This window comes from Bubalus kerabau, chromosome 2 (assembly GCF_029407905.1).
Source record: "Bubalus kerabau isolate K-KA32 ecotype Philippines breed swamp buffalo chromosome 2, PCC_UOA_SB_1v2, whole genome shotgun sequence".
Taxonomy (NCBI): Eukaryota; Metazoa; Chordata; class Mammalia; order Artiodactyla; family Bovidae; genus Bubalus; species Bubalus kerabau.
Genome location: NC_073625.1, coordinates 129,384,154 through 129,400,301, shown reverse-complemented (window position 1 = coordinate 129,400,301; position 16,148 = coordinate 129,384,154). Strand labels below are relative to the sequence as shown.

General features: G+C 52.7%; 3 protein-coding genes across 6 annotated transcripts in view; 1 reads left to right on the top strand and 2 right to left on the bottom strand.

Annotated features, from left to right (window-relative positions):
* Positions 1–137: 137 nt before the first annotated feature.
* On the bottom strand, positions 138–5,515 carry ALG3 (ALG3 alpha-1,3- mannosyltransferase). Of its 2 annotated transcripts, none has more exons than XM_055568887.1 (9): positions 5,262–5,515; positions 3,300–3,399; positions 3,059–3,206; positions 2,789–2,949; positions 2,191–2,311; positions 1,552–1,757; positions 1,334–1,410; positions 604–746; positions 138–459 (listed from the first exon to the last, which is right to left on the bottom strand). In XM_055568887.1, exons 1-9 carry the CDS (start codon positions 5,455–5,457, stop codon positions 157–159), a joined length of 1,455 nt encoding a protein of 484 aa, XP_055424862.1. In that variant the 5' UTR covers positions 5,458–5,515; the 3' UTR covers positions 138–156. The 2 variants fall into 2 exon arrangements, with proteins under 2 accessions (XP_055424862.1, XP_055424863.1); XM_055568888.1 differs by having other exon boundaries at positions 604–749; positions 1,335–1,410; positions 5,262–5,514.
* A 38-nt stretch (positions 5,516–5,553) lies between these two features.
* ECE2 (endothelin converting enzyme 2) overlaps positions 5,554–16,148 on the top strand; it is a 32,162-nt gene continuing 21,567 nt past the window's right edge. For 2 of the 3 annotated variants that reach the window (XM_055568883.1, XM_055568882.1), the window contains exons 1-2: positions 5,554–6,461; positions 11,068–11,351. In XM_055568883.1, coding sequence (XP_055424858.1) covers positions 6,266–6,461; positions 11,068–11,351 — 480 coding nt within the window. In that variant the 5' untranslated portion in view covers positions 5,554–6,265. Of the gene's footprint in view, positions 6,462–11,067; positions 11,352–12,040; positions 12,767–16,148 lie in introns of those variants that run through there. The other variant, XM_055568886.1, reaches the window with a different exon arrangement.
* Positions 13,209–15,003, bottom strand: CAMK2N2 (calcium/calmodulin dependent protein kinase II inhibitor 2). Its single transcript, XM_055568889.1, has 2 exons — positions 14,835–15,003; positions 13,209–13,942 (listed from the first exon to the last, which is right to left on the bottom strand). The coding sequence occupies exons 1-2, from the start codon at positions 15,001–15,003 to the stop codon at positions 13,872–13,874; spliced, it is 240 nt and encodes a 79-aa protein (XP_055424864.1). The 3' UTR covers positions 13,209–13,871.

The following is a 16,148-nucleotide window of genomic DNA, read 5'->3' as shown; positions in this document are numbered from 1 at the left end:
CCCCCACAAAAAGTGCCTGCCTGTGCTCTCTCTCGCCCCTCCCACCCTCTACCCCTTCCCCTCTGAGCTCTGTGCAGTTGCAGCAGAAGGGGAGAGAGCCACAGCCCCCAGATCCTATGCAATAAAGTGCCTCTTGGGACTGTCTTAATGAGTTCTTTATCTGCCACGTGCCTGTCCCTCACAGCTCGGTCCAGGCACCTCCACGGAGGCTGCAGAGGAGACTTGGTTTATTGGGAAGGGCAGAGTCCATCCCCATCCGGGGTCCCGAGAATGGACTGGAAGAGAACAGCTGGGTCTCAGTGGGCTTTCTTGCTGTGCGGGATGGTCTTGGGGAAGGGCTGGGGGCCCAGCCAGAGCTGCAGCAGGATGACTGCATGGCATGCATGCAGGGCAGCAGAGCTGCAAGACGTGGATGGGTATGTGTTCCAGGAGAGCTCGATGAGCCCCAGCACCAGCAACCTAGAAAGAAGGGAGAAGCTCTGGGTCTCATCCTGTCTCTAGACCTGCAGCTCTTCAGCTCCCCACTGCCCCTCCACGGTCATGGCCTTGGGATGAGGAGTTTCCCACCCCTGTCCTCTCCCCCAGGGTTGTCCCAGCCAGTACCTGAGCAGGTGAGTGAGCCAGCGGGCAGGCATGGCCCACAGGAGGTAGGGCAGTGTGTGGAAATACCAAACGTAGAACTGGTAGTGAAGGGAGCGGCTGAAGCAGATGCCAATGAAGTTGGAGGTGAAGAGGGTAGAAACAATCTGTAGGTGGTGGTCAAGGCCAAGGGCAGGAGCAGAGGGGTAGGGAGATTTCAAAGCAGGGGGGGACAAAAGTTTGGGGGGGGTCTAACAGCACCTGGCTCTGTAGTTCCTAGATACATACTTTTGGGCAAATTTCTGAACCTCTTTGGACCTGTTCCTCAGTCTGTGTGGAGGCAATAAAATCTAGAGGTGTAAGGCCTAGGGAGCCATCACTCACTAGCTGTGTGACTTTGGCAAATTACTTAACCTTTTAAAGCCCTAATTTTGTCATCTGTAAAATGAGGATAAAACAGAGTTTCTTGTGAGCTTTAAACATACGTAAAGCTCTTAAGACAGCGCTAAGCAGAGGGTGCTCCCTCATAATGGTAACTCAATGATATTTAGAATTAAGAATAAAAGATACTTAAATATGTAAAGTGCTCAGCACAGGGTTTGGTACAGAGTAGGAGTTCTACGAATGGACCCTGTAGCTATTACTGGAACCTCCTTTCCCTCTCCCAGAGCAGCAGCTGTCCAGGGTTAGTTGACCAGGACCCTATCTGCACCTGGAGAGGGCAAGACTTACCTTCCCATGACTTAAAGGATATGGTTGGGTGTGAGGGGCTGGGGTGGAACCTTCCTTTTGGAGGGATCCTTCAGCAGCGACAGGATACCTTCCCCTGTCCTGGGGAGAAACCATTGAGACAACTTATCAAACCGCCATAGTGGGCCACACGGAGCTCAACGTGTCCCCAGGCAGCCCCTAAGGCCTAGGCCTTTCACTCTTTCCCCCACGTCTGCCCAAGGAACTGCCCTGCTTTCTCACCTGTGCCACCTGCAGAGCGCAAAGAGCAAGAGCACGGTGAGGTGGGCAGTCAACAGTGCCAGGTGGAAGGCACGATGCAGGAAGAGGGCCTCGGGGAGAAAGCGCCAGTTCACTGTCCAGCGGAAGAGAAACTGGCGGCCAAGGTCAAAGGAGCGGGATAGGTAGCCGACGGGGTTCTTCAGCAGGAAGGGCAGCCCTAGCACCACCTGAGGATGAGTGTGACATCAGCAGAGCTGCCCAGGCTCACTCTCAGCTTCATGCTAATCACTGAGGGGAGGGGAGATAGGGTATAGATCCCAGAGGTTCCCTAATTGCCACTAGGAATAGCAAGAAAGCCAGCCCACCCAGGCAGACCAAAATCTTGGGCCAAAAAGGCCAAGGAAGGACATAATAACAGTGCTTTATATTTAAATTCATCTAGTCATAAATGTGCACAGCTAGAACGGTTCTCTGAGACCATCTAGTTCAACACCCTTGTTTTATAGCTAAAGAAACCAAAGTCTAGAGGTGGTGGCTGTCCAGATCAGAATCAACTCCAAAACTCTGTCCCCTGGCTTTGAAGATGTCTCAAAAACGAAAGGAGTCCAGACAGAGTGGCCGCCACTTCATCAGAAAGGGGACAGGGTAGGGAGGGAATACCTGAAGGACAGCACAGATGCCCAACTTGGGGAGGGCCCCACGGAGGCCAAATTTTGTGAGGAGAAGGAATAGTAATCCAGGGGCGAAGAGCAGCACACTCATCTTCACAGAGACTGCCAGGCTGGAGTGGATAGTGGGGAGGAAGAGTGAAGATCAGCTTCATCAGGGCCATGTACCCCTGACCATCACCACAGCAGCTCCCTGGTCCCTGCCAGCAAGCTCCAGGCAGAGGGTGAGCATTCATACTCAGAACCGCTGGAGGGGTTAAGGCAGCCTGGGAGGAGGCTGGGATAGGGAGATGATACATTGTCTCTACATTCAGGCTGAGCCGCAAATAATACATTGAGTACTTAGTAAGTGCAACTGACCAACTCCAACCACAGAAGCAGCCTGGAGGAAACAGGATAGGAAGAGGGTGGGGATAGGCGCCTGGGGATGGAGACTTTCTACACATCCTGGACTCGCAGGATTCGAGTGCGGCCCTTAACTGATCTACACTGTCTGGCCACTCCCTTACTCCTGCTGCTGCAGAAAACTGGGGAGAAAATGATGGAAATACAGAAAATGAAAGAAGGGTTCACAAGGGAGGGGTGTTGACCTGAAACAGCAGCAGCCCCAGCTCCAGCGCTGGGCCAGCAGGAGGTTGACACTGAGGAAGAGCAGCACCATGGCCACTGGATCATTGAAGAGCCGCAGCACAAAGATGGAGTGGACACGATAAGAGGCACAGCACATGAAGAAAAAGACGAAGGGAGGTACCTGAGAGGTGGGCACAGTGGGGGACAAGGTCAGCGCACCAACCCTGAACCGTCCCCACTCCCCAGCCCTCGAAGTTTGGGGGCCCCTGTTCCTGGTGGTGAGAACTCACCTTGCAGGTCTGGTGGTAAATCAAGAAGACAAGCAGCAAAGTGGCCAGGTAGAGCACAGCAAAGATGTGCTGGGCCATGCGGATGTCAGCGCCTCGGTCAGTGGCATAGTAAAGCCCCATAAAGATGTACACGAAGCCAGCTGGGTACCTGGAAGAGAGGGAACATGAGTCCAGGTCAAGCTACTCAGCCTGGCATCCAGTCAGCCCCTCCCATCCTCGCTGAACCTCCGATCCTACTCACACAAGAGGTCCAGTGTCACCTTGCAGTTGAGTGTAGTCATAGGTGCCATTTATGACGCCCTCTACCTCAGCCATGTAGGCTTTCCAGTCAATCTCTGTATCTGCAAAAGGACAGGAGGGTGTGGTTACTTTGTGGTCCAGAACTGCTCTGCCTTACTCCATCAAAGCACAGAGTTCCAGCTCATTCTTGGGATTTCTATCATAATCCCTTCTCTAACTGATCTATTCTCTGCATGAACCCAAGTATCTCAAAATCAAACATGTCTGTAATGGAACTCAGAACTTTCCACTCCAAATGTGGTCCCCTTCCTGGGTTCCATGAATGGCACCATTAACCTCTCACTTGCCCAAGCCACAAACCTGGGAAACATCCTTGATACTTCTCTTTCATTTCCAACCCTCAGTCACCAAGTCCTGCCTCTTCTTCATCCTAAATATTTGTCTCATCCTTCTCTGCTCAATTTGGGTGTAGCAATCTCTAGCCTCAATGGTGCAATAGCTCCCTAATTAGGCTCCCAGCTTCCACTTTCACTGCACTACATTTTATTGTCCACCCTGCAACCAGAGAGCTCATCCTATAATAGAAACATCACATTTCTCTGCTTAAAACCCTTCAGTGATTCCCCAAGGCTCTTCGATAAAGACCAAGTTTTTTTATTATTTCCATTTTTAAAGAGAAAATTATGAATCAACGAGGTTAAGTAACTAGCTCAAGATCAGTAAGCTAGGAAGGGAAGAGTTGAGATTGGCACATATGGAGCTCTAAATTCTTTTTCTTGAGCTCTAAATTCTTAATCATCATACTATCTCCTTAACACAGCTTAGAGATTCCTTCATGATGTGAAATCTCATCTCTTAGTACTACCCTCACTTGATTTGTGTTCCAACTCTAATTATTTCATTTCTTCAAAGGAAGTGGACTTTCTTTCAATGGGAGCTCTTTGGAACAAGATTCTCTCCTAGAGTATAATCTGCCCCCTACCCCTTTCTCTCTTTCCTCAAGGAACTAGCTCTTATTGTTGGAAAAGGACTCTAGGAAGCCTTCTCTGACTCCTCAAGTCTGGCTGAAGTGCCCACCTTTGTCCATTATAGAACTTTGTCTAGTACCATTATGATGAATATAATGTAATGTAATTTTCTGTTAACTTATCTTTGTCCAGGTCTGCATACACAAGTAGGAAATCTGTCTATCTTTTTCACCACTATACCCTTGGCACCTAGTATGGTGTTTAGCCATATAATAAGCACTCAGCAAATATGTAGTGAACTAACTGTCTTTAGCAAGTAAGCTTGAAATCCAGTGCTTTCTGCCTGGAAAGGAGTGACCAATAATGCCGAACTGACTGTAACAAAATGCAATCACAGAGAAAATACTTCGAGACCTCAGAATTCAACAGATGAGGAGACTGAGACCCAGCAAGGGATGTGACGTGTCCAAAGCCATAGAGACAAGCAGTTGTTGCTGCTGCTGCTGCTAAGTCGCTTCAGTCGTGTCCGACTCTGTGCGACCCCATAGACGGCCTCCCACCAGGCTCCCCCATCCCTGGGATTCTCCAGGCAAGAGCACTAGAGTGGGTTGCCATTTCCTTCTCCAATGCATGATACTGAAAAGTGAACGTGAAGTCGCTCAGTGGTGTCCGACTCTTAGCGACCTCATGGACTGCAGCCTACCAGGCTCCTCCGTCCATGGAATTTTCCAAGCAAGAGTACTGGAGTGGGGTGTCATTGCCTTTTCCGGAGACAAGCAGCAGCAGCCATTAATTTAGACCCAGGTTTTATGGAGGAGATTAAGATCGAGTTTGGTTTTCTGTGGAGCAGACTTTGGATTTGGGTAAAAGATATTGGTCTGCAATTGATGGCTGAATGGATCAGGGGTCTAAGTTTGAGTTCCGAATGTGGGTCCCAGTTTTGACTGGGGGTTCGGTCTCCCTCCCCCTCCTCCCCTCCCCCTCGGCGCACTCACATGCCACCCTGTGAATGACCCAGAAGGTGATGCCCACCTCCGCCAGGCAGAGGCAGGCGGCCACCAGCAGCGTGTAGCGCGGTTCCAGCAGCAGTAGGCGCCGCTCTTGCCAGGCGCGCCGCAGCCACTGCCCGCAGAGTCCTGCCGCCCGGGTTGCGGGACCCTCCCGGCCGCGTTTCCGCAGGCCTGCCGCCATCTTGCCGGTGCGCCGCTCTTGTGGGCCCGCTACCCCGGAAGCCCGACTCTTTGGTACTTAGGTTCCGCTCCCAGCGCCACGTGTCCCAACGGACTGAGCGCAGAGTTGTCTGAGTCCTTTTTTACGCCTCGAAAATTTCCTGCTTTCACATCTGTCTTCTCTGATGGAGTGCACATTCCATACGAGCAGGACTAGTCTTACTCCTCAGTACATACTTAGCCCTGGGCGCAAAGGCGCTAATGTGAATCGAACGTTTGCCCAGAACAGTAACGTTACGTTTCTTTCTGACCGCGCCATGGTCTTCCGCACCTCCCCTCCCCTGCCCAGCATAACACTTCGCCCGTGTTGATATCTGCGTTCATGCCCGTCTTCCCTGGAGAGCAAGACCCGTGTTCGCACTACTCCCGCCACCCCTCAGAGCCCTCCGGGTGCTCAAAACTGGGAAGAAATGAATCTTTTATTAACATTCAGGCTTCTTAATGCAGAGAGCTTGTCAAACTGAAAATGAGGTGGGTAGTGACGACCCGGAATGTGTGACACCATGAGTGTGACTCTCAGAAGTCAGTGAGCAGTGCATCCAGAGAATTCAGCGTATGGACGATACTACTTTCCCACCCGGAAGATTCTTTCCCGAACGCTTAGCAGAGGACGGAAGTTCCACGTGTTTATGTTGAGCAACTTCAGATGCCGGGCGGAGACACAAAGGCCACGCCTCCCACATGCCACCATTCTCATTGGCTACATTGGAGCACCACGCCCCGCCTAGAGGTGGGTGCCAGTTGCCCTCACTGTCCGGCAGCCACAAGCAATGGCTTGTCTGGGGCCTTCCGCACAGGTGCCGGAGTTACCGGAGAAGAACTGCGGGTACCGCGAGGTCCAGTACTGGGACCAGCGATACCAGGGCGCTGCCGACTCTGCCCCCTACGAGTGGTTCGGAGACTTTTCTTGCTTCCGTGACCTCCTAGAGCCGGAGTTGCGGCCGTTGGACCGTATCCTCGTGCTAGGTGGGTAGTTGCGGGGCTGCCCAGTCCAGGTGGAGATGGTTGGACGGGCCCCGCCCCTTGCTCTGCTTGCCGCTCTCCGAGGACACTCCAGTCAGAAGTCAGGATCCAGTACCTTTAGAATCTCGGCAGTATTTCACCGGGGCAAACAGGAGCCAAGAGATTCTTAGTCCCGGGACCTTCAGGGGAAAGACAGTCTCTCTGAGTCTGAAGGTGGTAGGTGACCCATGACCCCGTTACGAACCCTGGGGAGGCCGCCTCGAGCACTAGCGAGTTCAGAGGACCTAGTTCAAGTCCCAGCGCTAGTTGACTGTGTGATTTAAGACAAATCATAAACTCTGAGCCCTGAATTCACTTCTAGGGACTGCGAATTCAAGTTGGATAAGGCACGTGCGTTCACCTTGAGCGGAATGCCTAGCGCTTTTCTGTTTGCGCCACTGGGTCATTGTCTCCTAGAGAGTTCTCTCTTGACTCTCCAGACTAACTGAAACTTGGTCCTCTGTCGTCCCGCTCCCCCTCTTCCTCCCCCGCGCCGTGTGTAGTGAGGATGAGGATAGCGCCCTCTGACGGGAGAGTGCAATCAAGATTGGTGTGATTGCCCAGAAGGGGTAGGGCTTCCCTGGTGACTCAGACAGTAAAGAATCCGCCTGCAATGTGGGAAACCTGGGTTCGATCCCTGGGTTGGGTAAATCCCCTGGAGGAGGGCCTGGCAACCCGCTTCAGTATTTTGCCTGGAGAATCCCCATGGACAGAGGATCCGGGTGAGCTATAGTCCACGGGGTCTCAAAGAGTCGGACACGACTGAGAACAGGATGGGTCTCTGAGAGATCCAACTAACCCCGACCTTGGAATTCTCTTCCACTGCCAGCCTTGAGGGCTCCAGTGAAGTTTGATTAAGTAACGGATTTCCTCCCAAAATCTTGATATTTTTAAAAGCATGTGTATGATTAAGTGAAATATTTCACATATGTGAGATATTTATATGTAAATACATGTAAAGCATAAATAATAACTCGAATGTGTGTATATACCCTACTCAGTTTGAGAAACAGAGCATTCTTCAGACCAGAAAGCGCTTAAGAACTTGGACCCTGGAGGCAGCCAATTATGTAGGGATCTTGGCACATGTAATCTTAGCTGTGGAATCATGAACAAAATCATGGAATTGTAGCTGTGGATCCTGGACAAAATACTTAAATTTATGTGCCTCCATTTTCTCAGCCTTTAAAAAAAAAAAGAGTACATACTTACAGCTTTTAAGATGATTAAGTGAGTATGAAAGATACCTAGAAAAATGCCCAACAAAATTAAAAGCCTTGTATATTCAATGTTTTCTGTGTGGGCCCCTAAAGCTCTTCCCCCCAGAGGTTAAAAACTCTCTTGAATTTTGTGCCTTTAAACCATTACATTTATTTATAGATTTAACATAGATCTATGTTTTTCAAGCTTTAGTGTAATAACCTGGAAAACTGGACTCACTTTGATTTTCTAATTCTAGGGATGGTCTAAGGCTGGTCCCAGGGATTTGTATTTTCAACAAGCCTGCAGGCTGATTCTCATGCTGGTGATTGGCAGAGAAACACTGCCTTAAATTCTGCCTGACTAGGAGGTATCCTTTTCTGGATAGAGGAGGGAAATGTCTAAAGATCAAAAAGAAAAACTTTCCAGACAGAATTCCTAAGATCTAAGAACAGGACCCACAGCTTGGGGAGTACCCTATGTCACATTTCACCTAAAAAAACACATTGAACACCTGATGCTAGGGAATGTGGTGGGCCCTTCCTAATTTATTTAATCCTCATGACAATCCTTAGAAGTTAGTGAAAAATATTATGAGACCTATTCTAGCTTCAGATCTGATCAGATCAGTCACTCAGTCGTGTACGACTCTTTGCGATCCCGTGAATCGCAGCACGCCAGGCCTCCCTGTCCATCACCAACTCCCGGAGTTCTAGCTTAGGGTTCAGTAAATTTTTTCTGAAAACTGCCAAGTAGTAAATATGTTAGGCTTTCCAGGCTGTCACAACTGGAAAATGGTGATGGCTGCTGTAATAGTGTCTTCTCTATGGAGCTACTGGGAAAATAAACTGAGATAATCCTTATAAAGTACTTAGCGTGAGACCCAGTGTTCAAAAACTGTTAGCTATCATTATTATTATTGAAAACGGGAGTCAGAGAGGCACTTTCTCTGGGAATGCTCAGAGAAAGAGGACCTTGCCTGAACACTTGTGTGTCTAGTCCCTGTGGCTAGGTTCCTCATTGCAGATGAGTGTATGTGGCTGCCCAGTTTTGCTGTCATTATACTTCTCTGGTTCTCACTTCTGGCTTGACTCCAAGCTCTGTAGAATCTTCTGATTATATTTTTGTCTTAAGTGTGTATTTCCTATAGAGACACAAGGGACTGACCAGAGGATTGACTGTCCAGACCCCATGATGGCTATTTTTCCTGTTATAAATTAGTGAACTGGTAATCTGGTTTATACTTCAGTCGCTTGGTGTTGGGGATAGCATTCACATAGCTCTGGGCTCCCATATGATGCATTCTTGGATCTTGGATCCAGAGCTCTGCTTCCCTAAGGCCCCACCTAGGGAAACAGTAGCTGTTCCAAGCCTCATCTTAGTTGTTAGTCCCAAGTCACTGCTTTGTGGGCATAAAGTGGCTCTGTGGTCAAGTTTTGTTTTCCCTCCATCTTTAATAAAGTTGTCTTGGAAGATGCCATTCCTGTACCAAAGGGGACAATGGGTCTGTCCACAGTTTGACAGAGCACTGCAGGCATATGAGGTCAGGTGTTGGGTGATGAAGGCATTGTGGGTCAGAGAACTTAGTGGGATTTCAGCCTGAACTGAGTTAGGGTCTCCTGCTCAGTCATCCTCACCTCCTGTCCCAGAGCCTGTTGTGGTTCCAGTGTTGGGAGGCACACATTAGGTTTTCCCAGGCAAGACAGTACTCTTCCTGTTTCCCAGAGTCTGAGGAACACAACAAGGGCAGCTGAGGACCAGTCAGCAGTATCTGGCATCTGTCCAGGTGCCAAGCTCTGCCTGCTAGATTAGGGCTATCCCAGCAGCTTATTTTGTGATCCTCTTAGGGAGGCAAATGGGGATTAAAGGCAATCTGATCCCCAGATCTGGGGATCCCCATGTGAGGCCACCAAGAACTGTCATCCAGGCCTGTTCTTGGTGATACTGACCACAAGAGGGCCTAGAAGAGACCAATAGATCTTTGAGGAAGACCATGCCCATTGGGCAGTAGGTCCACATCCACTCCTCTAACCTCCACCCTCCCTCCATCCCTTTGGGACTGCTTCCCAGAAACTTCCCACCAGAGTGTTATGATTCTTCAAGACTCTTGATTGGTTGTCAGTTCACCTGAACCTGTTAGCCCACCCACCTAAGGTGGGGGGACAGGGACTCTCCCATGTGCTCCTGCAGCCTGTCCCTATTGAAACACTTATCACATTATGAGGCAGTTGCCTGATTACACATCTGCTGCCCTCACCAGAGCATCAGCTCCTTAATGACAGGAGCTCTGTTCGTCAAGAGAACAACAATATGTGGTGCTCAAGCGTACATGAAGAAATTATTGGGTTGGCCAAAAAGTTCGTTTGGGTTTTCCTATGTTATGGAAAAACCCAAACAAACTTTCTGGCCAATCTAATATAGGCAGTCATCTCCACTGTGTGTCCCCACTTAAGTTTCCCCTTCTACTTGTTGATTCTGCCTTAGAAACCCAAGTAAGATAAAAACCCCTAACATGAAGTCTTCCCATGGTTGATGTCATCAGAGGAGAGATTAGGAATTAGGATAATAGTAGCGTTATCCTGTTAATAATACTACATGCCAGTATTATCCCCAGGGCTTCCCTGGTAGCTCAGTTGGTAAAAAATCCACCTGCAATGCAGGAGACCCTGGTTCAATTCCTGGGTCGGGAAGATCCGCTGGAGAAGGGATAGGCTACTCACTCCAGTATTCTTGGGCTTCCCTTGTGGCTCAGCTGGTAAAGAATCTGCCTGCAATGCAGGAGACCTGGGTTTGATCCCTGGGTTGGGAAGATCCCCTGGAGAAGGGAAAGGCTACCTACTCCAGTATTCTGGCCTTGAGAATTCCATGGACTGTATAGGCCATGGAGTCACTAAGAGTCAGACATGACTGAGCAACTTTTATATTATAATATTGTCCCCATTCTGAGTCTGAGAAAACTGAAGTTGAGAGTTGAATGACTTACCAGGGCTTTATGACTAGGGATATCAGAACCCAAATCCTTGAACTTTTAAGTTCAGAGCTCCTACTCTTTGGGTGTTTTAGTTGTTAAATTTAGTGCATCACATCCTGTATGTAGGGTAGGTATTGTTGTCTTCATTTTTCTGGCAAGGAAATCCAAGTTCCTAGTATGTAAACAACTTGCCTTAGTCCACACAGCCAGGAGTGATAAAGCCAGGACATGTGCCCAGATCTGTACGACTCCCGGGTTCATGCTCTTGTACCATGCTGCTTCTCCCTCAGTACAGGAGCCTTTGGGCTTCAAGAAAACAGGCCAAGAGTGGATGGATAATTGCGGAGGTGAGAACCAAAGCTAACTAGACCTTTTGTCACCCACCCCTTCTCACCCCAGGCTGTGGAAACAGTGCCCTGAGCTACGAGCTATTCCTTGGGGGCTTCCCTGATGTGACCAGTGTGGACTACTCATCAGTAGTGGTGGCTGCCATGAGGGCTCGGTATGCCCACGTGCCCACGCTGCGATGGGAGACCATGGATGTGCGGGCACTGGGCTTCCCTAGTGGCTCTTTCGACGTGGTGCTTGAGAAGGGCACACTGGATGCCCTGTTGACTGGTGAACAGGATCCCTGGACTGTGTCCTCTGAAGGTGTCCACACTGTGGACCAGGTGCTAAATGAGGTGAGGGAGCAACAAGGGAAAGAGGGCTATTCAAGAGCTGGGGAGGGATTCCCTGATAGTCCAGTGGTTAAGATTCCTCGCTTCCACTGAAGGGGGCATAGGTTTGATCCCTGGTTGGGGAGCTAAGACCCCACAGGCCGCAAGGCCAAGAATAAATAAATAAATATATATATATATATATATATATTTTTTTTTTTAAAGAGCTGGGGATGAAGGGTTAAGGTTTTAGGAGACTTGAAGAACTTAGAAGCCAGAGGAGGCATGGTTTGGAGCAAGTAGTGGGTCACCTTCAGGATTCTGGTTACCTGAAGGAAGAGGATGTTAAGCTGGGTCAAGATTATAGGGGGCTGGAGTGGCCAGGCTCCCAGAGGTTGAGGACTGGATACTGAGTTATCACAGAGATGAGGTTGTGGCCAGACCCCAGATAGGGAAGGTCAGCAGTTGAGAGGAAAGCAGTGCCCCCTGCATCTGACATCATTCCCATGCTCCTACCTATCTAAGATGTAGCCTGACACCCATGGAACAGCCAGAGGCAGAGAGGGAGCCTCAGCCTTTTGCCATGGAAAGCCCTGAGCTACTGGATGCAGGGTATAACCTGAGGTCTCACTGGGAGGGGATCTGGTGCAGTACTGACCTTTAAGAACCTGGAGGTGGGCTTCTCACCAATGGCTTCTCTATCTGCCTTGCAGGTGAGCCGAGTGCTGGTCCCTACGGGCCGGTTCATCTCATTGACCTCTGCTGCCCCCCACTTTCGGACAAGACACTATGCTCAAGCTCATTATGGCTGGTCCTTGAGGCATGCAACCTATGGCAATGGTTTCCACTTTCATTTCTACCTCATGCAGAAGGGCAAAGAGCTCAGTGTGGCCCAGCTGGCCCTTGGGGCACAGATCCTCTCACCCCCTAGACCTCCCACCCCACCCTGCTTCCTCCAGGACTCAGATCATGAGGACTTCCTCAGTGCCATTCAGCTGTGAGGCCATAAACATGGTCCTTCAGCCTCCCTTTCTGCTCCAGGCTCAAGTATTTGGTATTCCTGACTCAGGGCGGTCAAGTCCAAGGTGCTCACACCCCAGGGGCATCATGTCTAATATAGAGCTGATGGAAGCAACCCCACATGAAAAAAATACAGGTTCAGACCTCTCTTGGATTCCCCAACTGCCTCCCCCACCATATTGAATCACCAGTAATTCATCTCCAGCACAACCCTTCTGCATGCCAGCCAGACTTGGACACTTACATCCCTGGGGCCTGTTATTGACCCCCATCCAACCTAGATTAATTGACAGAAGGCTGCAGACTTTGAATCTAGATTGCTTCTGACCCCAGCTCCAGCCCCAACTCTGGTGACCTATCCTGCTTAGGTTGTATTATTACCCAAGGAGACCACACTATTATGGTGTTTCCAGGCCAGACTGACCTGCCTTTTACTTGCCAACCCTTCTTTGCCAGTAACATGCACCTGAGATTCCCAAGTACCTTATCCCCTCCCTAAAAAGAACTGGAGCCGTTTGGGGCTGACTTCTTAGCAAACCAAAGCAGCAGCTACACACACACACACACACAGGGAGGTCTGTGTTTATTCACACACTCCTGGTACAGTGAGGATGGAGGAACATTTACAAAGGACACCCCCAGGGGTTGAGAACATCTCCAGGGCCACAGGTGTCATCCAAAGATGCAGTGCAGCCCCTGTTTGGAATCCTAGGGGCAGGACGCAAAGGTCCAAGGTAAAATCAGACCTGGGCCCTTGGAAGGTGATACCTTGAGGGGAGGAGGTTTGCCAGAGAGCCGCCTGGAATCAGGCATGGGCAGACTGGTCATGTGGTTGGTTACCATGTTGGGGGCTTGTCCCATCCCAGCCTCAACATCCATCCTTTCTGCCAGGCGCAGAAGAGCGTGGCCGAGACCATGGGGGGCAGGGCATGAACCATGAGGGGAATTAGTAAACAAAGAGTCGGATATAAAAATACAAATGTGCTGAGGAAGTCCCTTAGAAAGAGGCTGAGGCTGGGGTCACGCTAGACAGGGGTAGGGGTGAGGAGCGGCTGGGCTCAGAGGGGTGGGAAGCTCATGCAAATACGCAGCCAAACATCCCTGGCTGCGCGCGAGGTCCGACACCGGCAGGCAGTCGGTTTGCAGACCAGACCTGCCGGAGAGGGGCGGGGCAGGGGAGCCGTGCGGGAGGGGACGGGCCGGGGATTGAGGGCCGCGGGTCTCTGTCCGTTCCGGTGTGCGGGGTGGGGCTGCGGCCCGAGGTTCTAAAGTGCAAGAGCGCGGCGGCGGGCTCCGGGCCGGTCCGCGCCGCCGCTACCGCCGCCGCCGTGGTGCTGAAGCGGACAGCTCCGGAGTGCCTGGCGGCGGCGGCGGCAGCGACTGCAACCCAAAGGCGGCGCGGCCCTGCAGTCCCCGCCCGCGGGCGCCTGGGCCGGGGCGGGGGGCAACGGCAGCCGCATCGCCGGCCCGCGCTCCTGGCCGCCGCGGGGCTGGGCCCGGAGCCCGCCGCCTGAGCCGGCGCGTCTACACTCCGGACGGCGGCTTCTCCCCCATCCCCTTCAGCACGTCGTCTATCCGGTCATCCTCGATCACCACTGCGCAGGGAGAAAGCGCGTCAGCCGCGCGGCCTCGGGGGGCAGCGGCGAGAATTGGGCCCCGGGTCCTCGCGCCCCACTCAACTACTGCCCGTTGCCCAGAGACGCCCCAGGGACCACTGTGCTACAGTGCCCTGTCCATCTGCTCTTTCCTGCCGATTCAACCCAAGGCCGACCCCCAGCTCCCATAGACCCGCTCCTCTCTTTGCGGAGGAACGCCCCTCTTCCTAAGACTCCAGCCGTTCAACCTTCCAGTCCAAACCCTCCCGCTGCCTGAGCTCTCCTACTTCCGAGCTGATCGGAAAGCTTTTGCTCATGGGATCCCCCTCTTCCACCCTCCCTTCAACAGGATCCCCTCCTCAACTCGAATCTCCATCTATTCCAGCCCTCTCCCCAACCTAACCTTGTGGTTTCAACCCCTCTTCCGATCCTGGCACCAACAGAGCCCCTTCCCCATGCAAACAACCAGGACAACCGAACCCCCCGCCCCCCTGCCCACTCTCCAATGGGCATCCCTCCCCTCGCGAAGATTCTTCCGTAGCATACACCGACTCAGCGTTTGATCCTGTAGAAGCGGCCAGTCGCCCAACGTCCCCACTTCAGGCAGCCCCGAATGCCCTGGTCGGCCCCTCCCCCTCGCCCGTGTGCCAAGGCTCTACTTCCAGAGGTGGCGAGCATCGAATCCGGGGCACTGCGTTCCCAGGAGAGGGGAAGAGGGGGACACAACACTGCAGCAGGGACCACCCTCTACCCGCCACCCCCCTCCCCCAACCGCGGCTGGCTGCGCTGGTCTGCGGCAAGAGCTGAGGGCGCTTGGCGGGGAACTGCAGCCGGGGGGCGCCCGGGGAAGGATTTCTGGGTCAAGCGGCGACTTCGGGTCCCGGCCGTGTACCTCTCTTGGCTCGGCCGATCTGGCCCAGCTTGGGGGGTCGCTTGGCTTGGTTGCCCGCGAAGAAGGAGTTGGTGTCCTGCAGGCGACAGCTGAAAGAGAGGTCAGAGCCCTCGGGGTCGGCGCCGAAGCGGCCCATCTTGTCCTCGCTGTAGGGCAGGATCTCGGACATGGCGGGCGCGGGACTGCGGCGGGGCGCGGGCGGCGGGCTAGCTGCCGGACCGGCCCTCGCTCAGCAGGGGAGCCGGCGGAAGGATGAAGTCATGCAGCATCCGGGGCTGCGGAGCCAAGCGGGGCCTCCTCCCCCGCGCCTCCGCCTCCCCGGCCGCTGGGCAGGCGGCGGCGGCGGCGGTGGCGGCGGCGGGGACCGGGCGGGGGCGGTGCGCGGGGGGCGGGGGCGGCGGCGAGAGCGGAATGACGATGAGCGCCCTACTGCCGCAGAGCGGGGCGGGCGGGGCGCGGGGAAGGAGGGGCGGACACCGGCCAGGGGTGGGAGGCAGGGAGGCGGGCCGGGGGTGGGGTGGGGTGTGTGTTTGTGTGTGTGCCGGGACCCGAGCGCCTCCGGCTTTCTGCGGAGATACGGGATCGAAAATGGGAGGGTCCTGCCATTGGCGGGATTGGCGCCTGGGCGAACCGTATCGGCCACAACGGGTGCAGGATCTGGCGGGGAGAGGCGGGACTCGGGGGAAGGCAGGAGCGACCCCGGCATGCGAGGGGCGGGAGGAGAGTCTTGCAGACAAGCTCTGAGATGCTTCTAGAGGCACTGGGAATTGGGGAGCGGGTCGGGGCCGGAAGCAGGGCCAGCATTCGAAGCTGGGCGGACACCGGAAGCGTGGCGGGGGGAGAGTCGGATACGCGGGAAGGTGTGCGGGAACCCGCAGGACGCAGGAATAGCTCAGGCCAATGGATGGTGTCCCCACCTTTGGCGCGCTCTCGTGTGGGATTGCTCTTCGGGTCTGAAACTGTTCATCTGGAGTCTGTTTCTGTGACCGCCCTCTGTTTCTGTCTGTGCCTATTTATTTGTCAGTCTACCTCGACGTCTCTGTGTCTCTGCCTTGGTGACCCATTTCTTTTTGTGTCGTAGTCTTTGTCTACGTCTCTCTTTTTTAAAATTTAAGCTATAATATTTTGAGAAAGACCTTTGCCTTACACAGCAGTAAAAAATTATGTATTGTACATTGCATGAGTATGTGACCAACTCTTTGCGACACCAGTGACTACTGTAGCCCGCCACGCTCCGTCCTTGTAATTTTTCAGGCAAGAATACTGGAGTGGGTTGCCATTTCCTACTCCAGGTGTCTACGTCTATCTCTTAAG